The sequence below is a fragment of the Oncorhynchus mykiss genome, chromosome 11 (assembly GCF_057628025.1).
Source record: "Oncorhynchus mykiss isolate SJ-2025 chromosome 11, ASM5762802v1, whole genome shotgun sequence".
NCBI lineage: Eukaryota > Metazoa > Chordata > Actinopteri > Salmoniformes > Salmonidae > Oncorhynchus > Oncorhynchus mykiss.
The window spans coordinates 14400874-14428107 of NC_143032.1; the positions used below are offsets into that span (position 1 = coordinate 14400874).

Genomic DNA, 27234 nt, shown 5'->3' on the forward strand with positions numbered 1-27234 from the left:
ACTCTTTTCTCTCTTCTCTTGGAGGACCTGAGCCCTAGGACCATGCCTCAGGACAACCTGTCCTGATGACGCCTTGCTGTCCACATTCCACCTGCTGTCCCCAGTCCACCTGCTGCTGCTCCAGTTTCAACTGTTCTGCCTGCTGCTATGGAATCCTGACCCGTTCACCGGACATGCTACCTTGTCCCGGGCCCTGCTGTTTTTGACGCTCTCTCTCTACCGCACCTGTTTGTCTCTAACTCTGAATTATCGGCTATGAAAAGCCTGAGGTGCTGACCTGTTGCACCTTCTACAACCAAGGTGATTATTATTATTATTATTATTGTTTGACCTTGCTGGTCATCTATGAATGTTTGAACATCTTGGCCATGTACTGTTATAATCTTCACCTGGCACAGCCAGAAGAGTTTTTCCTAGCCACTACATCTGCTTTGCTTGCTGTTTGGGGTTTTAGGCTGGGTTTCTGAATAGCACTTTGTGACATTGGCTGATGTAAAAAGGGCTTTATAAATTAATTTGATTGATTGACTTGTCCAATAAGAAACACAAATTTTGCTTTTCATTTCTGTTTTCAAATGTTTTCCGTTGCATATCCTAATGACCACAACTCTGGATAAATATGAAACCTGTGTTACCTATGTTGACACTGTCCTGATATTAAGGGGAAAAACACTGACAAAGATGTTTCCAAGTTTGAACGGATAATAGCAGGGGTGCAACTTTGGTTTTAGAAGTGGGGGGGGGCATAATATATTATTATATATATATTTTTTTATCCTGTCGGATAAACACTCCAAACAGCCTACCCGACCACTCGGAGGCGTCCACATGGTCCTAAAGCACACAGTTTCCTTGTTTCGTATCACATTCCAAAGATAAAACTGAGGGGGGGACAAAAATGCAATTTCAGAATTTTGGGGTGACATGTCCCCCCCCCCTTGTCTCCAGTGAAAGTTGCGCCCCTGGATAGTAGGATAAAAGAGTGAGGAGAGGGGAGGAAGAGAGAGAGAGGCAATGTAAGCATATGTTTCCCATGCCAATAAAGTCCCTTAAATTGAATTGAGAGAGAGAGAGAGTAGGTGGTAACATGAAACCTCCTTCAACCCTGTCAAAGGATCCAAATTGTTTGGAGTGCTCAAGTGCTTTGAGACCTGACCTGTACTGCAGTGTGGCTGTCTGTCCTACTAAAGGCTATGCCCAGAGGCCATCACACAGTCTGTGATGAAACAACCTTGGGATTTGTCACAACAGTAGCAGTAGAACCGCAGTTAATCATTGACCTGTTGCTAGTCCCAGTGTCCCAGTGTGTCATTGTGTGAGGTTATTGCTGCATTTGTGTGGTTGGGTGGATCATGAGTCACTAAAATGGCGGGTAAATGAGGCTGGGCTGGGGCATAGAGATAGATAGAAGACTCTAGTGCCCAAAAGGGTAGTGCCATTGAGGACCAGGTGTTGGAACCGGTTCAGGGAACAGAACAGAAAAATAACCTACTTTTTAGAGGAATGGAAACAGAAACGCGAACAAAAGTGATCTCTAGAGTTCAAGGAACAGAACAGTTATTTTAAAATCTTGAGAACCGGTTAATAACAATCTTTTAAGTTCAGAGCAATGTTTTTAGTCCCACAAAAAAATCCCATCAACGCGCCTATGCAAAGCACTCACTCTGTCACTCAGAATTTTTTTCTTCCAGTGCCTGCCAGCTTTTTCCAGGCTAGTTAAGGATACTATTAGCAATCATGTTTTACATTGGATTTATTAACTACAAAAAGGTAAGACATGTTTTGAATTCTGGTGCCGCTGCACACACAAGCTTGTTATTAGCTCTGGTCCAGGGTGTTGAGCCAAAGTTCAGACATTCAATGTTCCTCCATATTAGCCACTCCTCCGTAGATAACTAGACAATTATATACTATGTAATTCAGTGAAGTAGGAATGATAGGCCTGCTACTAATAACCTAAACACTTCAATCCAAGCCTCCTCCATATCCTGTCTCTCGCTCTCTCCCCACCTGCAAAATTTGAGTCGCAACGCACACCCTACACTTGTCCATCCATCAAGCACGTAAACAATTAGCTAGCCCGGTGTGGTGATACTGATGGTTTGTTGAGGACTATCACCATTTTGAAGTAGTCAACTGGGTGGGACTTCCTATGGCTTAAGGAAGGATCACATAATTATATCCAGGTTATCAAGAGGGATCAGCCAATGAATTATACTCATGAGCAAACCTTTCATATCTGCAGGTGGCAGTAAATCGCAGAGCTTGGCTTTATACCTGTTCAAACAAAACACTCCAGGGGGCAGTATGCATGTTTACCAACTCATAGAAGTTGTAGAAAAAGAAAATGGACTACTTCAAAATGTAGATGGCTTCAGTGGAGCTTCACATGCTCTAACGCAGGGTTTCCCAAATAGATTGTGAAAACCTACTCTAACGGATGCCATAATGGGACAGATAGAATGTTGTGTCCTTTAACTGTCTGTATGGGCTGGGGTGAGACAGTCCAACATTGTGCAGAGCTGTATGGATGGTTACTATGACTTCACACTTGTTATTGAGGATGCTTTCCAGTTGCCACCTTTCAGACAAACACAAGAGCCACACAAAGTTCCTCAGACGCGGGCACCAGTGTATTCACAATTCATTTTCAATCAGAACAACCAAATTCTTTCCAAATGGGTTACCTGATTCAGACTGAGGTGTTTATATGAGGGTATTTTATTCAGAATGAGCTCTTGTGACTTTTATGTTATGTTTTTTTCAGTAACTCCTAGCACTGAAACACAGACTCCTTTCTCTGATGATGACCCAAGCCATCTTCTGCTTAGAAAGTCCACACAGTGAGTGAAGCGTTTGACAAAGAGAAAAGGAGTCTACAAAGACAATAAAAAGTTGAATACATGGAAACAATAATATTGAATTGCCTATAACAATGTATCCAAATTCACATGTACAATCACCAAAAGCGACAATGTATCAACATCCAGCTAAAATAGCATCACTGTCCAATTCGACCACAGAGCACCTTTATTGATAAATAACACAGTGATATTGATGTAACAGGATACAGTAATGGGTTCACAAACTATGTCAACAATAAAACCAACAAGGAACTTCTCACGTTTGGCATGGAGAATTGTCTATGTGTACTGTCTCACACTGAAAAGAGTGGGCCCTCTAGTGGAGCAGACTGGAAACTGCTGATGTATGCCTACTCAGTCAGAGGACATGTTTGCTTTTGAACTGTTTATTTTAAGTAAGAGTTTAATTTTGGAATCATCAGTAGTCAGAAGAACGTTAAGAAACCTAATTTGTTTGTTGAAATATGTAGCAAGGGAATCAGAGAACCTGCAGAGCAAATAAGAAATAACTAATTTACAAGAATGTATACTTGAACAAACTGTATTTAGACTGACATTATTCACTTTCACAAAACATGGGTTTCTAATTCATTAATGTTATTTGAATTATGATGCAGGTCAGTTTTATTCAAATGGTTTCGTTTTGTACATGGGCCGGTTTCCCAAACACAGATTAAGCGTAGTTTTAGACTAAGAAGAAGCATGTTTAAGAGAGATTCTTCATTCAAAGTAGTTTTAAATCTAATACTAGGCTTAATCTGTGTCCAAAAATTATATATGTTTATAGAATGACAAATCTAAAGTATTGCAAACACAGCTAATATCTCAGTACATTGTTCATTATTTCCGTAGCATTCACCACACTATCCTAAAACTATTGACCAAATATGGCCAAATTGATGTATTATTCTCCTCTCATCCCTTATGTAATCTAATTCATATTAAACCTTTGTCTCCCCTATCTTTTATGAAAGTGACATTGAAGCAGGCAATGTGGTAACCGTATTGGTTCACCAAAACATGTTGACCCTGGAGAGGAGAGCAGAGGAAGAATAAATGCATAATATAAACTTCACAAGAATGAGTCCAAATATACACTTCACAATATCAGATGCAATCAATATCAAATAACAATTGCACACAAGTTTACCAGTGGTAAATTGTCCCGATTCTTCAACTTCACTGGTTTTTCATAATCAATTCTGCAAATAAACAGACACTGAAATGTAAAGTTTAAGAAACACATCCAAGTGAACCAAAGTTGTATATTAGTCATCAATCTATTCAATGTATCATTCATTTTTGTACACCATTGTGCTAGAGTGCACCCTGCTAATGCATTCTGTTAATGCGTCCCGTCTATCTTTGCTGTCCATGTTTTCAACAGTATAGATTACATTTTAGCATAAGGCCTTTATGCCCACTAACAAATGTGTATATGGATCAACAAAACATAACCTACAGTCCCTTCAGAAAGTATTCACACCTCTTGACTTTTTCCACCTTTTGTTGTGTTACAGCCTACATTTTAAGTGGATTAAATGCAGGTGTTTTTGTCACTGGCTCACACAATACCCCATAATGTAAACACACAATACCCCATAATGTAAAAGTGGAATTATGTTTTTGAGCCAATCAGTGGTGTTGTGACAAGTTAGGGGTGGTATACAGAAGATAGCCCTATTTGGTAGAAGACCAAGGCCATATTGTGGAAAGAACAGGTCAAATAAGCGAAGGCAAACAACATGAAGGTCAGTCAATGAGGAAAAATTGCAGGAACTTTGAACGTTTCTTCAATATACCCAGCCACTACAAAAATACAGGCGTCCTTCCTAACTCAGTTGGTGGAGAGGAAGCAAACCGCTCAGGGATTTCACCATAAGGCCAATGGTGACTTTTAAACAGTAACAGAGTTTAATGGCTGTGATAGTAGAAAACTGAGGATGGATCAACAATATCGTAGTAGACGGCCTACAGGGAGGAGGTGAGGGCCCTCGGAGTGTGGTGTCAGGAAAATAACCTCACACTCAACGTCAACAAAACAAAGGAGTTGATTGTGGACTTCAGAAAACAGCTGAGGGAGCACCCCCCTATCCACATCAACGGGACAGTAGTGGAGAGGGTAGTAAGTTTTAAGTTCCTCGGGGTACACATCACGGACAAACTGAATTGGTCCACCCACACAGACAGCGTGGTGAAGAAGGCGCTGTAGCGCCTCTTCAACCTCAGGAGGCTGAAGAAATTTGGCTTGTCACTAAAAGCACTCACAAACTTTTACAGATGCACAATCGAGAGCATCCTGTCGGGCTGTATCACCACCCGGTACGGCAACTGCTCTGCCCATAACCGTAAGGCTCTCCAGAGGGTAGTGAGGTCTGCACAACGCATCACCGGGGGCAAACTACCTGCCCTCCAGGACACCTACACCACCTGATGTCACAGGAAGGCCATAAAGGTCATCAAGGACAACAACCACTCGAGCCACAGCCTGTTCACCCTGCTATCATCCAGAAGGCGAGGTCAGTACAGGTGCATCAAAGCAGGGACCGAGAGACTGAAAAACAGCTTCTATTTCAAGGCCATCAGACTGTTAAACAGCCACCACTAACATTGAGTGGCTACTGCCAACATACGGACTCAACTCCAGCCACTTTAATAAGTAAAAATTGATGGAAAAATGTATCTCTAGCCACTTTAAACAATGCCACTTCATATAATGTTTACATACCCTACATTACTCATCTCATATGTATATACTGTACTATATGCCATCTACTGCATCTTGATGTAATACATGTATCACTAGCCACTTTAAACAATGCCACTTTTATATGTTTACATACCCTACATTACTCATCTCATATGTATATACTGTACTATATGCCATCTACTGCATCTTGATGTAATACATGTATCACTAGCCACTTTAAACAATGCCACTTTTATATGTTTACATACCCTACATTACTCATCTCATATGTATATACTGTACTCGATACCATCTACTGCATCTTGCCTATGCAGTTCTGTACCATCACTCATTCATATATTTTTTATGTACAGTGCCTTGCGAAAGTATTCGGCCCCCTTGAACTTTGCGACCTTTTGCCACATTTCAGGCTTCAAACATAAAGATATAAAACTGTATTTTTTTGTGAAGAATCAACAACAAGTGGGACACAATCATGAAGTGGAACTACATTTATTGGATATTTCAAACTTTTTTAACAAATCAAAAACTGAAAAATTGGGCGTGCAATATTCTTCATTCCTTTACACTGTGTATAAGGTAGTTGTTGTGAAATAGATCGGTTAGATTGCTCATTGGTTATTACTGCGTTGTCGGAACTAGAAGCACAAGCATTTCGCTACACTCGCATTAACATCTGCTAACCATGTGTATGTGACAAATACAATTTGATTTGATTTGATACTAACCTAAATGACAGAGTGAAAAGAAGGAAGCCTGTACAGAATACAAATATTCCAAAACATGCATCCTGTTCGCAACAAGGCACCAAAGCAATACTGCAACAAGGCACCAAAGCAATACTGCAACAAGGCACCAAAGCAATACTGCAACAAGGCACCAAAGCAATACTGCAACAAGGCACCAAAGCAATACTGCAACAAGGCACCAAAGCAATACTGCAACAAGGCACCAAAGCAATACTGCAACAAGGCACCAAAGCAATACTGCAACAAGGCACCAAAGCAATACTGCAACAAGGCACCAAAGCAATACTGCAACAAGGCACCAAAGCAATACTGCAACAAATGCAGCAAAGCAATTCATGTTTTGTCCTGATTAGAAAGTGTCATGTTTGGGGCAAATCCAACAACACAAGAAAATGTGGAATAAGTCAAGGGGTATGAATACTTTCTGAAGGCACTGTCCTGAAGGCACTGTCCTGAAGGCACTGTCCTGAAGGCACTGTCCTGAAGGCACTGTCCTCTACTCTGTAATACGGTGTGCATTTAATGCAAGAGAAAGACTTAAGATGTTATTTTTAGGGTGAGTTTTTCTTGATATGGGGCTTAATTCAATCAAACCCGCATTTCTGTATTTACACCATAGTTTTTTCCCCCATTGTCAAATAAACTCACAGACTGGGCTATATAAAAACCTACAACTACAGTACTACCATACAGTGAAGTTTGTAAACAAAGTGAGCATAGCTATGGTAGTTACTGGGTATGATTGAGTTCCAGCCCTGATCTGCTATTAGTACCACACATACCTCCTTTCTTCCAGGAGCAGAAGGAGAAGCGGGGGAAATCGGGCAGGCACAGGGGCCCGTCATGGTATGACGGAGCCACCACTCCTGTGAGCATATTAGTAGACAGGTATAGCTCCTCAATAGACTGCCCTGTGGGAGAGGGATACACAGAGAGGGCAAACACTCACTTCCTGCTGGGGAAAAATGGTGTGACTCAACCTAGTTTTAATTTAGGATCATTGTAGCTTTCACATAGCATCAATGTAGCAGGTGGGGTGAATTTGCCAAAAGTAAATAATTGACCTTGATTTCTGCCTTAAATCAACAATAGGATTTCAAGGCTTATTGGCTTATTCAGTGTTCATGCTGACAATGCAATTACATACCATTTACCAATCCAAATTGAATGATGATGATCTGGCGTCTTTTCCCAATGGGTGGATGCAGTTGAATTGATTTATTTCCTACAGTATTCTTCAGGGCAATATGTTTGAAAACATACTCTCATACTCGGGCGGTAAGCGCTGTTTGTTGATGATGTGGAGTGTTTCAACCTCATCTTTTACAGTGAGAGAGGGAATTATGATGTCAGTTCTATTCATTGAATCTCTACATTTCATATTGATGTGTACCATTAAGTTAGGGTCAATCTTATGGTCGGCGTAAGGGAGCTATAACACCAGTGGCTTTTTTAGGAAGGGAAGTGCAAACAATCAACAAAGGGAAGGCCAAAGAAATATTGAACTCACAAAGCAGAAGTGACACTCTCAAATTGCCCTTGTAGGATGGTGGCATGGGAAGGCATGTGTTAACAATGATGCCAATGTCCTGTAAAGGGTCTGGAAAAAACAAACAGAAACATTAAAGCAACTTAAGACATGAGAAGAAGAAATGAATGAAACCAGAAAATGAATCTGACATGACTATCACAGTACAAAAATACAGTGCCTTCAGAAAGTATTCCCACCCCTTGACTTCATTTTTAAAAAAAATGTGTTTCAAAGTGGGATTAAAATGAATTGAATTGTCATTTTTGTCAGCAATCTACACAAAATACTCTAACTTCAAAGTGGAAGAAAAGTTCTAACATTTGTAAGGCACTGCCTCTAGGTGCTAGAAGCGTCACTACAGACCCTGGTTCGACACTGGTTCGATTCCAGGCTGTATCACAACATAAGGTGGTGCACAATTGGCCCAGCATTGTTAGGGTTTGGCAGGGGTAGGCCGTCATTGTAAATGAGAATTTGTTCTTAACTGACTTGCCTAGTTAAATAAAATATTTTTTAAAATGTTGTCAAAACTGTGACTTTGCCACTGTCTTCTTGGTAAGCAACTAAATTTGGCCTTGTGTTGTAGGTTATTGTCTTGCTGAAAGATGAATTAATCTTCCAGCGTTTGGTGGAAAGCAGACTGAATCAGGTATTCCTCTAGGACTTTGCCTGTGCTTAGCTCCATTCCATTTATTTTTTGTCCTGAAAAAAAACCCCAGTCCTTAATTATTACAACCATGCCCATAACATGAAGCAGCCTATGCTTGAAAATAATGAGAGTAGTTCTAAGTAATGTGTTGTATTGGATTTTCCCCAAACATAACACTTTGTATTCAGGAAAAAACGAAGTGTTTTTGCAGTATTACTTTAGTACCTTGTTGCAAACAGGATGCATGTTTTGGAATATTTTTATTCTGTAAAGACTTCCTTCTTTTCACTCTGTCAATTAGTTTATTATTGTGGAGTAACTACAATGTTGTTGATCCATCCTCAGTTTTCTCCCATCACAGCCATTAAACTGTGCAACCATACAGAGTGAGTCCCTGCAACTTATTATGTGACTTGTTAAGCACATTTTCACTCCTGAACATATTTAGGCTTGTCATAACAAAGGGGTTGAATAATTATTGACTCAAGACATTTCAGCTTTTCATGTTTAATTAATTTGTAAAAAAATTAATAATAATAATCTAAAAACATCATTCCACTTTGACATTATGGGGTATTGTGTGTAGGCCACAAAATAAAATACCTTACAATTTTAAATGCAGGATGTAACACAACAAAATGTGGAAAAAGTCAAGGGGTGTGAATACTTTCTGAAGGCACCGTAGCCCCACTGTGGTAGTGCTATATCTCTACTCAGCGTCAAGGAATCCAAACGTGCAGTTCAATAATACCTTCTTGGTAGGCAGTAGTCGCTAACATTAACCCACTTTTTGCCTCATCACTGTAATGTTTGCTTCCTAGCCACTGGGCACAAACTGGTTGACTCAGTGTTGTTTCCAACGTGGAGTAGATGTTGAATTGACATCTGTGCCCAGTGTTTTTGTACTGTCGTATTATCACATAGTGAGTTGCAAATGAAAAGGAATATTTTCTTTAAAACTCACCACAGCTGTGATAGAATTTCTGCAGTTTGTCCATGTTGCAAATAGTGTGGACAGGTCATTGGACCTCCTGAACTAACCCCCACTGGGGTCAGTAGGCCAGCAGGATAGCTAGAACCAAGAGCAGAGCTTGGTGAGGCATAGTTCCTTCCATACACTCTTTGGATCTTGTCAGGACTTAAGACCAGGCTCTCACTGGGTGACTGATCTTTGCTCTCCGCACAGCAAGAGGAAGTAACCAGCATGACAGACTTCCCCAATTTCAGTGTGTGTGTGTGTGTGTGTGTGTGTGTGTGTGTGTGTGTGTGTGTGTGTGTGTGTGTGTGTGTGTGTGTGTGTGTGTGTGTGTGTGCGTGTGTGCGTGCGTGCGTGCGTGCGTGCGTGCGTGCGTGCGTGCGTGTGTGTGTGTGTGTGTGAGAGAGAGAAAGATAATAAGTGTGAGACACAGACACACAGTCAGAGAGAGAGAGAGAGAGAGAGACTGTTTATTATCTACTTCACTTGCTTTGGCAATGTTAACATATGTTTCCCATGTGAATAAAGCCCTTACATTGAAATTGAATTGAGGGAGAGAGAGAGAGAGAGAGAGAGAGAGAGAGAGAGAGCCACCCTCTTCAACATATATATCAATGAATTGCTGAGGGCACTAGAACAGTCTGCAGCACCCGGCCTCACCCTACTAGAATCTGAAGTCAAATGCCTACTGTTTGCTGATGATCCGGTGTTTCTGTCCCCAACCAAGGAGGGCCAACAGCAGCACCTAGATCTTCTGCACAGATTCTGTCAGACCTGGGCCCTGACAGACCTGGGCCCTGACAGACCTGGGCCCTGACAGACCTGGGCCCTGACAGACCTGGGCCCTGACAGACCTGGGCCCTGTCAGACCTGGGCCCTGTCAGACCTGGGCCCTGACAGACCTGGGCCCTGACAGACCTGGGCCCTGACAGACCTGGGCCCTGTCAGACCTGGGCCCTGTCAGACCTGGGCCCTGACAGACCTGGGCCCTGACAGACCTGGGCACTGACAGACCTGGGCCCTGTCAGACCTGGGCCCTGACAGTAAATCTCAGTAAGACAAAAATAATGGTGTTCAAAAAAAGGTCCAGTTCCCAGGACCATGAATACAAATTCCATCTAGACACTGTTGCCTTAAAGCACACAAAACACTGTTCATACCTCGGCCTAAACATCAGCGCCACAGGTAACTTCCACAAAGCTGTGAATGATCTGAGAGACAAGGCAAGAAGGGCCTTCCTTCTATGCCATCAAAAGGAACGAAAAATTCAACATACCAATTAGGATCTGGCTAAAAATACTTAAATCAGTTATAGAACACATTGCCCTTTATGGTTGTGAGGTGTGAGGTCCGCTCACCAACCAAGAATTCACAAAATGGGACAAACACCAAATGGAGACTCTGCATGCAGAATTCTGCAAAAGTATCCTCCGTGTACAACGTAAAACACCAAATAAAGCATTCAGAGCAGAATTAGGCCGATACCCGCTAATTATCAAAATCCATAAAAGAGCTGTTAAATTCTACAACCACCTAAAAGGAAACAATTCCCAAACCTTCCATAACAAAGCCTTCACCTATAGATAAATAAACCTAGAAAAGAGCCTCCTAAGCAAGCTGGTCGTGGGGCTCTGTTCACAAACAGAAACAGACCCCACAGAGCCCCAGGACAGCAACACAACTACCTTTATGAGCTTGTACAGAATACACATAATTGAAATACTCCTTTGACTGATCTGATTGATTATTTAGCATCTTATAGCATCTAGCATGAAAAATGACTCACCTAACATGTACTGACTTTCTAATTATTGAACATACTATAACAATTTGCAGTTGCAAGTTTACCAAATATTTATTAGGTTTAGAATGGGAGTACACCACATATAAATTCCTTAACTTGATTTTGAGAAATGGAGGAAATTGAAAATGTTTTCGAACAGCAGTCAAGATGCACAAATGTCTTGTTGTGTAGTAAGTAGTACATGGTTACAATTTAGTTGGGCGCAATGATTGGCAGCACGAAAGACGGCGAGAGACAGCCAAACAAAGATTTGTATAACTAACCCAAGATAGACCAGAGCCTGTCGTTTCCAATCGAAGCAAATGAATCATGGTGTGCAAAACAAGCAAGGATGTGGGCAGAGCCAGTGAGCTAGTGAGATCCTATTGGCGCGTCCGCTAGGGAACGCCTACTCAATTGCGCGTGTGCGATAACTCAATTCGCCCTTGCACTCCTTCGAAACAACGCTTTAAAAAAAAAACATTGGCAAAGTCTACACAACGCAGTCAACTATGTGTTTTACAGATTCTAGTTTTGGAAAACTGTATGGAGATCAAATGTTTAATCGATGAGTAAATTTGCAGAATGTCGGCCAAAATCCATCTCGCTCCATCTTCTCTCACTTTTGGCCACTGCAATTCCTCTCATCACCGTATTTGGTAGTGAGCGGAAACAACAACCGGATGCTTCACATTTAAACATCCGGTGAAATATCTGGCTCATTGTTCTATCTGTGGCCAATTGAGGGACTACGATGAAACTGATATTTTTATTGAAATAATAACAACAATCGCTGCTGGCAATACTGGGGTGGTGGTAAACACACCGGGAACAGTCTCCAAACTCTTGACGTCTCCAAACACCGCATGAGGCTTTAGGTGGAATACCGCTGAACTCAGACGGGTGGACTACTCACACCCCTCCGCCGGACCTGTCCTCATCTATCCCCAGCTATGGAACCTCGCAAACTGGCTGCCATACAGTATTGATGTCGGTACGGGTGTCAGTTTCCCATTCTGGTATTCGGTCGCTGTGTCTTCCAGAGGCAGGTGATGAGTCAGTCCGTCTCCAGCTCTGTATGGACCCCGGGAAGACCGAGGAATTCCGTCTCATGCTACGGGACACTAGCGGAACAACGGATCGGAGTGTGATAAGACAGCACGATGTTTTCATTATTACCAAGCAGGCAGGCAGGCAGGCATGGATGTACAGAAGGTTTTGCCATTACACTATTACATTACCCATGGGCTCATTTAGCTCATTTTGCACCACAGTATCTCTACTTGCACATCCATCTTTTGCACATCTACCATTACAGTGTTTAATTGCCATATTGTAATTACTTCACCACCATGGCCTATTTATTGCCTTAACTCCCTTATTTGCACTCACTGTATATATACTTTTTTTTCCTACTGTATTATTAACTGTATGTTTTGTTTATTCCATGTGTAACTCTGTGTTGTTGTATGTGTCGAACTGCTATGCTTTATCTTGGCCAGGTCGCAGTTGCAAAGGATAATTTGTTCTCAACTAGCCTACCTGGTTAAATAAAGGTGAAATAAAAATAATAAAAATGCTTAATTTGACAGGCATTCATTGAACTGTCAGTTATTTGAAACAGATCATTAATAGTAAAACAAATAGTTGAACTACATTCTTGTCATCAAACATTCCCGCTAGGTTTATATAGGCTGTACATTACTGCTATGCTGTCCAATCTCTTCCAAAAACAGCTCCAACATGACATCAGTACAAGAACTACAGTCATTATACTACCAGGGAACAAACACTGGTAGGTGGCCAATTTCAGTGTGATAAAATGAGCTTCACTTTTATTCTCTCATGTCTTCCAGTCCATTGCAGAGTTTGACCTGAGGTGCTACACTATGAGGTGAAGTCGGCAAAATGCCACGAGGTGAGTTTGGCCATGCCCCCTCATGACCACATCAGCTTCAACTTCCACTGCCAGCAGGAGGCTCAGGAGTGGGCCACCGTGGTGATGTCATCACTCAGAGAGGCACATAGGGGTCAGTCACCACCTACAGTGGCAAGAAAAAGTATGTGAACCCTTTGGAATTACCTGGATTTCTGCATAAATTGGTCGTCAAATTTGATCTGATCTTCATCTAAGTCATGACAATAGCCAAACAGTGTGCTTAAACTAATAACACACACATTCTTGTATTTTTCTTGTCTATATTGAATACCTCATTTAAACATTCAGAGTGTAGGTTGAAAAAAGTATGTGAAGCCCTAAGCTAATGGCTTCTCCAAAAACTAATTGGAGTTAGCTAACCTGGAGTCCAATCAATTAGATGAGACTGGAGATGTTGGTTAGAGCGGCCTTGCCCTATAAATAACACACAAAATGTGAGTTTACTATTCACAAGAAGCATTGCCTGATGTGAACCATGCCTCGAACAAAAGAGATCTCAGAAGACCTAAGATTAAGAATTGTTGACTTGCATAAAGCTGGCAAGCTTTACAAAAGTATCTCTAAAAGCCTTGATGTTCATCAGTCCACGGTAAGACAAATTGTCTATAAATTGAGAAAGTTCAGCACTGTTGCTACTCTCCCTAGGAGTGGCCGTCCTGCAAAGATGACTGCAAGAGCACAGTGCAGAATGCTCAATGAGGTTAAGAAGAATCCTAGAGTGTCAGCTAAAGACTTACAGAAATCTCTGGAACATGCTAACATCTCTGTTGACGAGTCTATGATATATAAAACATTAAACAAGAGTTGTGTTCAAGGGAGGACACCACGGAAGAAGCCACTGCTGTCCAAAAAAACATTGCTGCACTTCTGAAGTTTGTAAAAGTACACCTGGATGTTCCACAGCTTTACTGGCAAAATATTCTGTGGACAGATGAAACTACAGTTGAGTTGTTTGGAAGGAACACACAACACTATGTGTGGAGAAAAAAAGGCACAGCACACCAACATCAAAACCTCATCCCAACTGTAAAGTACGGTGGAGGGAGCATCATGGTTTGGGGCTGCTTTGCTGCCTCAGGGCCTGGACAGCTTGCTATCATCGACATAGAAATGAACTCCCAAGTTTGTCAACATTTTGCAGGACAATGTTAGGCTATCTGTCCCCCAATTGAAGCTCAACAGAAGTTGGGTGATGCAACAGGATAATGACCCAAAACACAGAAGTAAATCAACAACCGAATGGCTTCAACAGAAGAAAATACGCCTTCTGGAGTGGCCCAGTCCTAGTCCTGACCTCAACCTGATTGATATGCTGTGGCATGACATCAAGAGAGCAGTTCACACCAGACATCCCAAGAATATTGCTGAACTGAAACAGTTTTGTAAAGAGGAATGGTCCAAAATTCCTCCTGACCATTTGTTGTGCAGGTCTGATCCGCAAACCTCGTTTGGTTGAGGTTATTGCTGCCAAAGGAGGGTCAACCAATTATTTAATTCTACACATACTTTTCCCACCCGCACTGTGAGTATTTACACGGTGTGTTAAAAAAATACATGAAAATGTATAATTGTTTGTGTGTTATTAGTTTAAGCAGACTATTTGTCTATTGTGACCTAGATGAGGATCAGATCAAATTTTATGACCAATTTATGCAGAAATCCAGTTATTTCCAAAGGGTTCACATACTTTTTTTGCCACTGTATCTCTGTTCTCTCTGACCTGTTTGTCCACTGAATTCTCTTCCTAGCCTTCCTGTGCCCTAATAACCCGAGTCCTCTCCTCGTCTCCTGACCCCTCAGTGGCAGCCAGCCCTCCCACCGATGACAGACAGCTGCCTCTGGAGGCCTTACCACGCACAGGTAGCCCTACACAATATGATTGCATTATGGGAATTAAGCTGAGAATCAGATTTTTCACTTTAAAATGTATACCAAATGAAAAGCTATGATTGAAAAGTTAAACTATACAACTTTATATGATGGAACAAAAAGCACTGCCCGTCATTCTGTTACCAAACTTTGCATCTGTACTCTTCTTCAAGTAAATGCGTCTTTATAACATTTTCTGTGGAAATTGTTAAAAGTAGTCCTTGTGCATATTGTAGAGTTTGTTTGACTTTTCAATCATTGGTTTTCGTTTGGCATACATTTTAAAGTGGCATTGGAGTGTAGGCATAATTTCGAATTGCCCTTGTGCTTCATGTGAATACTTAATAGCGGTTGTGTGTACATTAGTAGATAGGCCTAGTTTCTACCCTTTTCAATGGCTCACTGTCCCTGCCTCTTGGTTTCTTCCTTGTCTCCACTGGTCTGTAGAGGAGATGTGTGCTGAACTGACCAGGGTCATCGAGGCTGGTGACTTCCAGGCGGCCTCCATCTACGCTGCCGCCCTAGCTCATCAGCAGGCAGGGCTGAAGATCCAGCCCTCTGAGAGGAGCTACGGAGACACAGAGCTTATGGAGAGAGTTAAGAGCACTAGAGCTCCTGGGTAGAAGAAGAGAAAGTTATTGAAGAATTCAGAATATAACTTTGTAAGACAGGAAATGCATATTTTAGGAGTTGATGACGATTGTATATTTTTGTGAAAGCTTGGCTGTAGTGGTCGAGGATTCTTCATCTTCCTGTTGTGTCACGGTGAAAGTGTTCCCCCACACGACCATTGACCTGCTGCTTGAGTATTGCAGTCTGAACAGCTTAAACAATGTCTATAAAAAAAATTTAAAGTTTAAATTTAAATTCAGTCCTCTATAAAATGTATTTAGCTATAAAATAGTTTTAACATGAGAACCTTTCTGTCAACGTTTACTTGTCTTTCTGTCTGTCCCTCTGTCTCCTAGGTATTCCTGGAGTATGGCTTCCATCCGCGGGTGCAGCGTTGGGTCATCGGCCAGTGTCTGTGCCGAGCAGCGCTCTCTGGCATCATATTGGGTGCGCAGGGATGGAGACACGGCCTTCCTGTACCTCCTCTCCGACCTGCCAGGCCCGTCTCACATGGCAGCTGCTCCAGCAGGACCAGGAGAGTACCCTCCTCACCCGTGCTACCCCACCTCACGGGCCCCCCAGCAACTGCCCCACATCCCAGGACTGGAGGGGTTACAGCACCCTGCCACTCAGACTGAGCCACAGCAGCAAGGGTGAGACTGCTAAACACGCACCCACCATTGACATAAGGACCCATTGTTGGCACCCTCCTGACCAAGCGTTGTTCCTGTAGGTTCAAATGGAACAGGGCCAAATGGAGCAGGGGCAGAGAGGCTGAACATCAGTGAAATCAAAGACCTCATCAACCTGGAGATGCCACAACTCAATGATGCACTTAGTCCCAAGAAATAAGGCCCTCAGGTACACACAAGCTCAGTACAATACCCCTTGGTAATAATTGAATAACTATTTGACTCGGCTTAATGGATTTTACCCTCAACATAACTGATACATACCTAGATGCTGTAAGTTGACATACAGTAGATATCCATCTACACACCTGCAAAGACGCTCTTGCTGTGTCTCGGGGTTGGGCCTGCCCCTCTTGTACGTACATAAACAAGCCCATGCGGCCTGGCTGTGAGATCTGCAGTACAGACCGTCCAGAGTTCTACTGTTCCTGGAAGCCACAAACCAGACCCTCTGGAGTCCACCGCATACAGCAGGAGGAAGAAACTGTCCAACAGTACCAGCAGGTAGGATGGTTTTAAGCTCAGACAGATCCACACCCACACAGACCCTCACTCATACACGTAAACACATTCAAATAGTGCTGATGCAAGCTGTCAGACCGTGCCGAACAGGACAGGTAGGACTCTCTGATGTAGACACACACATGCACACTCTTGCACGTACACAGTGGAAAGTGAATGACTGTAGTTGAAAGGTTTATTAAGGGAAAGGCTTAGTAGGATAATGTGAGGGTTGAGATGACATGGGAAGGTAGGATGGGCTCTCAAAGGCTGACTCTTTTCTGTCTCTCTGTATTTTTAAGGGAGAAGAGAGCTGGGGGGGGGGGCGCGGGTGCTCAAAACGAGTCCCTACTGGAAAACTTGGACCAGGACTACTGACTCACACGCTCCACGTATCATCACAGAAAGAGACTCGCACGCTCCACGTATCATCACAGAAAGAGACTCGCACGCGCCACGTATCATCACAGAAAGAGACTCGCACGCGCCACGTATCATCACAGAAAGAGACTCGCACGCGCCACGTATCATCACAGAAAGAGACTCGCACGCGCCACGTATCATCACAAAAAGAGACTCGCACGCTCCACGTATCATCACAGAAAGAGACTGACACACACTTTCTATATTTTTCAGCTGTAACACAATGTACCCTTCTCTTCAACCCATGCAGTCTCTTAAGCTACTGAGCAATAGTCATTTGTCTTACGACACAACCTCAGTGACTACATTACATAGGACAGAATTGTGGCTACATACCCTCTGACCATGTTTGAAACAAATACTGTATGTCTAAGCAAATGAAAGCATTTTTTGTTCATCTTTTTATATAGGACATTGTTCAAGGTGCTATTTTTGCATGTTTATAATAAATATTGTAACTACTGCAAGTCCATGTAGGCCATTTTTGCAGTGTGTCAACCACTTGAAACCTGTTTCAGAGAGGGAAAACAACTCTGCTGTGTTGCCCACTCTGTTCCTGTTTGTTTCAGTCTGGGTCATGAAGTTCAAAACACATTGAAAACTAACAGCAATTAAAGTTAACTCTCAATGCACAATTTCATTAATAATGAATGCATTTTGACTGAAAGTAGAACAAAAAACATCTTATTGAATTTAAAATGTGTATTTAACTAATTAAGCAAGTAAAATGCTGTTTGAATAAAATGAATGCCTGTGTGTTCATTGTGTTTTTGTGGATCCTCACCTCCCCAGGCTACAGAAGCAGAGTGGAGAGAGAACTTTGCCCTGCTGATAATGCTAGATGGGAAGGACCCGGTGCCCAACCCAGAGGCTGTGGACTGACTGTATGATCTGTTATCCGGACTTACAGCCTGGGGAAGGAGTCCTGCTCAGAGAGCCTCTCCACTGTTTCTGAGGGTAACACACAACATAGTGACCCTACCCCTAGTGACTCTATTGAATATACCCCTATTGACCCTACCCCTAGTGAGCATAGTGACCCCTAGTAACCCAAACCCTAGTGAACCTACCCCCAGTGACCCCTAGTGACCCAACCCCTAGTGACTCCTAGTGACTCTACCCCTAGTGACCCTGGTGACCCTACCCCTATTGAACCAACCCCTGGTGACCCTACCCCTAGTGACCTTACCCCTAGTGACCCTACCCCTAGTGAACCTAGTGACCCTACCCCTAGTGAAATGAGTGACCCTACACCTAGTGACCCTACCCCCAGTGACCCTAACCCTAGTGACTCTACTGAATATACCCCTATTGACCCTACCCCGAGTGACCGCCTAGTTACCCGAGTGACCCCCTACATGTCAATTGCACGCTCCCTAAAAACTTGAGACATCTGTGGCGTTGTGACACAACTGCTTATTTTAGTGGCCTTTTATTGCCCCCAGCACAAGGTGCACTTGTACAGTACCAGGATGACCTGACAGCCCATTCTGTTTAATCAGCTTCTTGCTATGCCACACCTGTCAGGTGGATTATCTTGGCAAAGGAGAAATGCTCACTAACAGGGATTCAAACACATTTGTGCACAACATTTAGCGAGAAATAAGATTTTTGTACATATGGAACATTTCTGAGATCTTTTATTTCAGCTCATGGGAACAACACTTCACATGCTGCCTTTATATTTTTGTTCAGTATACTTAAACATACTAGCTACTTAAGATGGTACATTGGATATTATAGACATTCTGTATAACACACTAGCTAATGCAGACCAGAAAACTCTGGACGGTGTGTCTACGAGGACACAGTCAACGTGTTCCACTGCCCCATCTGCAACAAGCACAACTGCTTGCTCTGCAAGGTACACACATCACATTTACCAATTATTGCAAACAAAATGGATTTGAAAAGACCACCTCCTCTACTTTCCCCTCTCTCTCTCAGGCGATCCATGAAGAGATGGACTGTAAACAGTACCAGGATGACCTAACAGCCATGCTGAGAATGACTCAGCAGCCTGCAGAACCAGAGATCTGCTCAAGGTGACACACAATCAGACACTTTTACATGTACTTTATACCTGTAGATTGATTTCAACAAGCATTGAAGACAAGTGGAAGGAATGTTAGGGTTTTCAGGTAGTTAGACTTTTCTCATATCATATTCACAGAAAATAACCCTCTCTCAGACCCTGGTCTTCTCCGGGGAGGCCTTGCACTGCCCTCAGTGCATTATCATTGTGCAGAAAAATGAGGGCTGTGATTGGCTGCGTTGCACTGTCTGTCACACCGAGATCTGCTCGGTCACCAGAGGGCGTCCCTGGGGGCCAGGGGTAAGAGCCCGCCTCTCCTGTCTCTCTCTGCCACATTCAGTCAAGCTCTGCTTGGTTGTGCTTCACTGCTCACCTCTAATGCAGAGATTTCCCATCTGTGTCTGCTACCGGTCTGTGTTTCTGTTCCCCCTAAGGGTCCGGGTGACACCAGCAAGGGCTGCAACATCAACAACCAAAAGTGTCAGAACTGTCACTGAGAAAGACAATAAAGGATGTGTGTTGTGAGAGTCAGATAGGTAGCAAGTTAGAATGGTAGGAACCAGAATCCAAAGTTGACCATGCAGGACAAATGTGTATGTCACTCAAAGGATTGATGATCTCACTGCATGTTCAGCTCTGCACATTTCCTGTTTGTTTTTGATCTCCCTATAAAGTCATGCAATACTTTTCAGGGACACATTAAACTAAGTGTCATTCACCTTTTCAGCACTCAAAGCTAAAGTCTAATGCCAATGACGCAGCGTTTTGGGGTTGAAACAGAGCGTACTGTGTTCTGACCGGAAATAATGCAATTTTTCTGCTTAGAAACATAATAAAAATAATCTGTTTCAAACTACATTGCGCTGTGTGTCAATTAATAGCCATTTTGGAAGTACATGAGTGTTCATGTGAAATGAATGTTCTGTTTTTGTCCTGAATGAATAATGCAAGGCTCTGTCACATAGACCGGATGTGAATACTAAAGGTTCTGTTTATTACTCACTGGCTCCTATTACAAACTCATTATGAAGGCAGAGAAAACACTGTCTGTTTTCATGGAAGAATCTGTGGGATTGCTCAGGAACTGCTGGTGTGACATTGCCTTAACAGTGTGTCAAAGCTACTAAACACAAGGCCTCACAAGACTCATCTGAAGGTCCCTGGTACTTGATCTCCTTATCTCTCAGATATAGGAGAAACACAAGAACAATGTAGTGAATGTTATTAAATGCGTTTGTATGGGCTAATAGCAGTATAGTTCAAGGGGTCTTAAAATTCTAAATCGAATAGCTCCTTGGTAAAACAATTCCATATCAGTACCTAGTAAAAAAAAAATGGGATTACATAATACAAATAGTTTGATTGCATAATTATTTTTACATATTTTCTTCATTTATAAGTAGCGTACATATTATTTATTCGATGACACCTAAAAATCTATTGTGAGAGCCTATAATATATTTGACCTCAAATGCATAGTTTTGGCGCGAAATGCAATAATAAAAATTCAAGATAGCGAGTCGGCTCTTTCGACAATGTGACCCACGTTGAGGAAGGGGATTTTTATCGCGCTGTTGGGCTGGGAGCAGCCCCGCCGAAAGTGCAGGTCTGTGTGGGTCCAGAGATGGTTGAAGTCCCGAAAGCACGCAGGGGAGTTCCACCGTGTCGTTTAAGAGCTTCAACAATTTTGAGAGGAATTTCGAAGTTGATTTCGTCTGAACCGAAGCGAGTTGAATCACCTGCTCCAGATAGTTGGAGCCAGGATCGCCCGGATGGGTACCAACTACCGGGAGTTAGTTGAACGCGTGGCGATTTGTCTCCGGTAAGCTAAATTCTAGTGAATGTTTAAAGCCTTTGATACCGTAATTGATTGATATTAGATATATTTTATGTGCAACCAAGCTCGCCAAAGGGCTCTGTAGTTAAAAACCCCTATGTGACATATGTATTTTTACAGAATGTTTATTAGGACTATAGCTTTCCCCAAAGTTGGTTTAAAATCCTTTTTCATGATGCAATGTTACCAAATGAAAATAACGTCCGGGTGCCTTCTGCCCTGATGAAGGTAGGCTAGTCTTCTCCAGGACCCATTGTTGTTCAAGACAGTAAGTCATTCATCAGAACCCTTTGGGGAAAAGGTTATACTTGGAACCAAAAAGGGACCAAAAAGGGATGGTTTATGAGTATTACAATATAATTAGTAGAGCATAATAAACTAATGTAGTGGAATATGTGGGTGGAATTTCAAGTTACACACTATTTTTAATTATATTTCAGATTATTGGTGACAGGAGACTCCTACAGGACCATTGGATTCAGCTTCGGAGGTGACGGTCCACGGTGGCAGGCATTGCCCCCTCTGTGGCACAAGCCATTTGGGACTGTAGTTGGTGAATACATGCCTGTCCCCAAGGAGGAAGACTGGAGGACCATCGCTGACTAGATCCTGGAGAGGTGGAATTTCCCCAACTGTCTTGGCTCCATTGCTGGGAAATGTAGTAATCCAGGCTCCACCATACTTGAGTTCGCAAGTCTACAACTACAAGGGTACATATTCAGTTGTACTCTTGGCTGTTGTAGATGCCTTCTACTGTTTCCGTGTTGTCGATGTTGGTGTTTACGGCAAGGGAAGTGATGGCGGGACCCTCCGGGACTCTGCCTTCGGCCAGGCACTTCAGGATGGCACCCTGGAGATTCTACCACCTGCATCACTCCCTGGGGCGGAAGACCTGGGACCTGTTCCCCACGTCTTCGTCAATGACGAGGCCTTCCTTTGAGACACAACCTCATGAGGCCCTACATCTTCACTGCTCTGACAAAATGCAGGTGGAGAAAAAAAACTATTAGGAAGAGAATGTGTTTTTACTTTCATCTTGTCTTAGATCTGTAAAGGTGTCAGGAAGAAATTAGCAGATTAAGTCTAAATGAGATATTAATAAACAAATGAAACAACTGACTATAAAAACACAATATAAGTATTCAAGTACAGGAAAGAACGTGACAGGTATGTGTGTGGTAAAAATGTAGAAAAAAATGAAAACTATTGAAAGAGTTGTGTATGTGCATGTAAAAATGGCACAACTGCAGACAGATACAGGCACTACTCATAAAGCCTAGACATAGTAGGGGAACTTCAGACATGGCCATAAAGAGAGGGCACTGGAGATCTGAGGGACAGAGAGGAGTGGAGGAGAGTGAATGTGTAGCCACAATACAGGTAAACACACATTTCACCTTTAGTCTTGTAAAAGAACAACAAGAGCATCTGAATTCTCCAGTGTGTCAGCTTCAATTCAGTCAATTTTCATGCAATCTATGTACAACTAATAATGAATGCTATCCTAAGTATTGAGAAACTACTAACAAGGACATAGTAAGCGGAATAAAATTGGAAAATCTCAATAGAGGACAGTTGGAAAATCTCAGTTGCATTTCCTTGATCCCTCGCATCCTCTGTCACGTTCTGACCTTAGTTCCTTTATTATGTCTTTGTGTTAGTTTGGTTGGGGTGGGTAGTCTATGTTCTTTTTTCTGTGTTGTATTTCTGTGTTTGGCCTGGTATGAGGCAGCTGTCGATCGTTGTCTCTGATTGAGAATCATACTTAGGTAGTCTGTTTTCCCCATTTTTGTTGTGGGTGATTGTTTTCTGTTTGGTGTGTATTCCTTTCAGAACCTTTTCGTTCTCGCTCGTTATTATTTTTGTCATTTCAGTGTTCAGCTTATTTTGTGTATTAAAATGAACACTTACCACGCTGCACCTTGGTCCTCTTCTCCTTCCACCAACGAGAAGCGTTACATCCTCTCGCCTCACCTCCCGCTCAAAACCCATTGGAGGACAACCAGACAAGTCTCCTCTTCCTGTCCTTCCTTTGAGCTGATCGGCTAAATTTACTCCATCTCTGGAAGGGAAGATAAAAACAACACATACAAGCATCACATAATATAACACAATAAAAGGTGAGATTTATGTTAACTAAATACTGCTTGTATACATACTGTAGTTAGTGACATAAATATTGGAACAGTGTGGTAAAGTTGGTCATTCTTGCTGTTTACTCATGGAATTTGTATTTAAGATAAAAAGATGAATATGACTGGCAAATATTTAGACAGCAAACTTTTAGGATATTTTCTAACCCAGAAACAACAGCTATACATTAGCCTCATATTAATCCTTTGATCTGAAATACCAATTAGCCTACATAAAAATGACCTACTTTACTGTCGCAATACTTATAACACTACTTGTGTTGTGGAGGGAAAAAAAGTACCATTGAACTCGGCATCGAAAGCAGCTGATGAATTTGAACCTTTTCTTTGCTGAGACAGTCTCTTCAGGGTTGGCACCAGACTCATGGCAAAGAGGGTATCTTCATCCTCCTTCCTGTGAGTATCAGGTTGGGCTGCACCCCCCTCGACGGCCTCGTTTGTCTCCACGGCCACATCCTGTTCAACAAGGTCCTCAGTGACTTCCGTGAGGGTCATGATAATCTCAGGTGGTCCTAGATCCAGAGATGCTTCCTCCATTTCATCATCTTCCATGGCTGCACCGGTGGTGGTCATACTTGTGGATGATGTAGACGTTGTAGAGGGTCTCGCTACACACCGGTGGTGGTCATACTTGTGGATGATGTAGACGTTGTAGAGGGTCTCGCTACACACCGGTGGTGGTCATACTTGTGGATGATGTAGACGTTGTAGAGGGTCTCGCTGCACACCGGTGGTGGTCATACTTGTGGATGATGTAGACGTTGTAGAGGGTCTCGCTACACACCGGTGGTGGTCATACTTGTGGATGATGTAGACGTTGTAGAGGGTCTCGCTACACACCGGTGGTGGTCATACTTGTGGATGATGTAGACGTTGTAGAGGGTCTCGCTGCACCGGTAGAGGCGTGGGTCTCACTTCTAAATGACGTAGAGGTGGTAACATGGCAACTTTGCCTGCAGCTCGAGAACACACAGAGATGGCTACCCTGCCTGCAGCTTGTGAACATCTCCTCCAGAGCCTGAAAGCACTGAGCAAGGGAAGATTCTGCAAATGGAAAAGCTTAATTGGAAGAAGATTAAAAACCATGTCCCTGGTGATTATGCTAGGTTGAGAGGAGTCATCACTGGGGTCCGATATCTATGTCCACAGATGATATTAAAGAACATGTGAAGGGAGGAAGAGTGATTGAGGCCAAAAGGTTGATCAGTAGGAAACGGTTAAAGCAGTGAAAGGTTATCAGTGCTGTTGATGTTTGAGAAGGTTTTGCCTGGAAAAGTACAGATAGGATTCCTTACTTTCAATATCAGAGAATTTGTCCCGTCCCCATTGAGGTGTTTTAAATCCCAAAGAATGGACATGTAGCTGTTCAATGTAAAGAAATAAAAATATGTGCCAAGTGTGGAGGGGTTAAAAAAACGTAGATAAATAATATAAAAATAAAAACATGAGCTGGCGCACACCCAGAGTAATAGTTTGTGTGGAGGTGCTGACTAACGGACAATAAACTATAAAATATCAAAATAAAGAAAGTTGCACACTCCATGTGTAATCTCCCAGCAATTTAATGGGTATTTACCAATGTTTTGGCATCACTGTGCCTTCCTCAGGGTCACTGTGCCTTCCTCAGGGTCACTGTGCCTTCCTCAGGGTCACTGTGCCTTCCTCAGGGTCACTGTGCCTTCCTCAGGGTCACTGTGCCTTCCTCATGGTCACTGTGCCTTCCTCAGGGTCACTGTGCCTTCCTCAGGGTCACTGTGCCTTCCTCATGGTCACTGTGCCTTCCTCAGGGTCACTGTGCCTTCCTCAGGGTCACTGTGCCTTCCTCAGGGTCACTGTGCCTTCCTCATGGTCACTGTGCCTTCCTCATGGTCACTGTGCCTTCCTCAGGGTCACTGTGCCTTCCTCAGGGTCACTGTGCCTTCCTCAGGGTCACTGTGCCTTCCTCAGGGTCACTGTGCCTTCCTCATGGTCACTGTGCCTTCCTCATGGTCACTGTGCCTTCCTCAGGGTCACTGTGCCTTCCTCAGGGTCACTGTGCCTTCCTCATGGTCACTGTGCCTTCCTCAGGGTCACTGTGCCTTCCTCATGGTCACTGTGCCTTCCTTAGGGTCACTGTGCCTTCCTCAGGGTCACTGTGCCTTCCTCAGGGTCACTGTGCCTTCCTCAGGGTCACTGTGCCTTCCTCAGGGTCACTGTGCCTTCCTCAGGGTCACTGTGCCTTCCTCAGGGTCACTGTGCCTTCCTCATGGTCACTGTGCCTTCCTCAGGGTCACTGTGCCTTCCTCAGGGTCACTGTGCCTTCCTCATGGTCACTGTGCCTTCCTCAGGGTCACTGTGCCTTCCTCAGGGTCACTGTGCCTTCCTCAGGGTCACTGTGCCTTCCTCAGGGTCACTGTGCCTTCCTCAGGGTCACTGTGCCTTCCTCATGGTCACTGTGCCTTCCTCAGGGTCACTGTGCCTTCCTCAGGGTCACTGTGCCTTCCTCATGGTCACTGTGCCTTCCTCAGGGTCACTGTGCCTTCCTCAGGGTCACTGTGCCTTCCTCAGGGTCACTGTGCCTTCCTCAGGGTCACTGTGCCTTCCTCATGGTCACTGTGCCTTCCTCATGGTCACTGTGCCTTCCTCAGGGTCACTGTGCCTTCCTCAGGGTCACTGTGCCTTCCTCAGGGTCACTGTGCCTTCCTCAGGGTCACTGTGCCTTCCTCAGGGTCACTGTGCCTTCCTCAGGGTCACTGTGCCTTCCTCATGGTCACTGTGCCTTCCTCAGGGTCACTGTGCCTTCCTCATGGTCACTGTGCCTTCCTCAGGGTCACTGTGCCTTCCTCAGGGTCACTGTGCCTTCCTCAGGGTCACTGTGCCTTCCTCAGGGTCACTGTGCCTTCCTCAGGGTCACTGTGCCTTCCTCATGGTCACTGTGCCTTCCTCAGGGTCACTGTGCCTTCCTCAGGGTCACTGTGCCTTCCTCAGGGTCACTGTGCCTTCCTCAGGGTCACTGTGCCTTCCTCAGGGTCACTGTGCCTTCCTCAGGGTCACTGTGCCTTCCTCAGGGTCACTGTGCCTTCCTCAGGGTCACTGTGCCTTCCTCAGGGTCACTGCAGCATTTGGTGGATGCCAGATGCAGAGAGCGGCTAGAAAGGTTCAGAGATATAAAATTAGTCATATGCATAGGGTGTAAGACAGATTGGTGGAAGTACAGTGTGGAAAGATGGAGCTTCCACAGCTGCTCCTCAACTAAGTGAACCTAATGTCGGGGCTGGTGTTTTTGCTGGTCCTGGCATGGTTCCGAGGCCTGTTCAGAAATCTTGCGCCCATGAACGTGCGGTGTCAAAGGACACTTTGATAAAGACTCGGGACGTGGGAAGCAGAAATAACAGGTTGAAGATTATTGTGGAGACTGGGGGTAACATATGTTACAGTAGAAATGGTTGTTGACATGCTGAATAATCTGAAGGGTGGAATCTTTCAGCATGAAATATATCAAGTTTAATGGGGTAGGGGGGTAATTTTATTTTAATGGTAGTACAGAATTGGGCAGATCATAATTTATCGCATTTTCCAGCACAGTAGGTGGCGTCATGTGTAACAGTACTCGTCTTGCGTTGTGTACAATCAGTCATCGACACGGAACTCCAACATGTAGCACCAGTCATGTAGCTTTATTCTGATAAGAACGACACAAAATTGCACGTCATGCAATGCACGTCTCACCATCCAACTCTGCATTCACGCACGCTGGTTTGGTGCTTGTTCACTGGGACGATTCTAACTGGAACATCCCCCCTCGTAAGCAAGCTACGCAAACCAGCCAATAAGATGCCATGTTGAGTAGGTGAAGGCAAAACAAACTCAAACCAAAAACCCATTGGCTTAACAATAAAGTGGCAAGGGGAATCACCAATATAACCCCTACT

At 43.5% G+C, this 27234-nt stretch overlaps 3 protein-coding genes and 1 pseudogene across 17 annotated transcripts; 2 read left to right on the plus strand and 2 right to left on the minus strand.

Annotated features, from left to right (window-relative positions):
* Positions 1-20189, plus strand: LOC110536553 (ranBP-type and C3HC4-type zinc finger-containing protein 1-like). Of its 10 annotated transcripts, XM_090189482.1 has the most exons (8): positions 11992-12818; positions 13119-13322; positions 14950-15061; positions 15518-16335; positions 16416-16543; positions 16643-16878; positions 18091-18255; positions 19246-20189. In XM_090189482.1, exons 4-5 carry the CDS (start codon positions 16140-16142, stop codon positions 16532-16534), a joined length of 315 nt encoding a protein of 104 aa, XP_090045608.1. In that variant the 5' UTR covers positions 11992-12818; positions 13119-13322; positions 14950-15061; positions 15518-16139; the 3' UTR covers positions 16535-16543; positions 16643-16878; positions 18091-18255; positions 19246-20189. The 10 variants fall into 10 exon arrangements, with proteins under 10 accessions (XP_090045604.1, XP_090045600.1, XP_090045603.1 ...); XM_090189478.1 differs by lacking the exon at positions 11992-12818 and adding an exon at positions 1-300 and having other exon boundaries at positions 16416-16878; positions 17178-18255; XM_090189474.1 differs by lacking the exon at positions 11992-12818 and adding an exon at positions 112-300 and having other exon boundaries at positions 13119-13292; positions 15002-15061; positions 16416-16878.
* On the minus strand, positions 2704-9700 carry ly86 (lymphocyte antigen 86). Of its 2 annotated transcripts, XM_021620223.3 has the most exons (5): positions 9468-9700; positions 7834-7923; positions 7106-7234; positions 4015-4066; positions 2704-3893 (listed from the first exon to the last, which is right to left on the minus strand). In XM_021620223.3, the coding sequence occupies exons 1-4, from the start codon at positions 9499-9501 to the stop codon at positions 4044-4046; spliced, it is 276 nt and encodes a 91-aa protein (XP_021475898.3). In that variant the 5' UTR covers positions 9502-9700; the 3' UTR covers positions 2704-3893; positions 4015-4043. The 2 variants fall into 2 exon arrangements, with proteins under 2 accessions (XP_021475898.3, XP_090045614.1); XM_090189488.1 differs by lacking the exons at positions 2704-3893; positions 4015-4066 and adding an exon at positions 6050-6824 and having other exon boundaries at positions 9468-9682.
* LOC149979500 (uncharacterized) lies at positions 16750-22753 on the plus strand (annotated as a pseudogene). Its single transcript, XR_016484322.1, has 6 exons — positions 16750-16878; positions 18091-18171; positions 19103-19162; positions 19246-19343; positions 20886-21155; positions 21611-22753. The product of XR_016484322.1 is annotated as an uncharacterized LOC149979500 (transcript).
* On the minus strand, positions 18919-26451 carry LOC149979501 (uncharacterized). 4 transcript variants are annotated; one of them, XM_090189486.1, is made up of 3 exons: positions 23605-26451; positions 23092-23232; positions 18919-22140 (listed from the first exon to the last, which is right to left on the minus strand). In XM_090189486.1, the coding sequence occupies exons 1-2, from the start codon at positions 23894-23896 to the stop codon at positions 23222-23224; spliced, it is 303 nt and encodes a 100-aa protein (XP_090045612.1). In that variant the 5' UTR covers positions 23897-26451; the 3' UTR covers positions 18919-22140; positions 23092-23221. The 4 variants fall into 4 exon arrangements, with proteins under 4 accessions (XP_090045612.1, XP_090045610.1, XP_090045611.1 ...); XM_090189484.1 differs by having other exon boundaries at positions 18919-22145; XM_090189485.1 differs by having other exon boundaries at positions 21280-22145; positions 23082-23232.
* Positions 26452-27234: the final 783 nt, after the last annotated feature.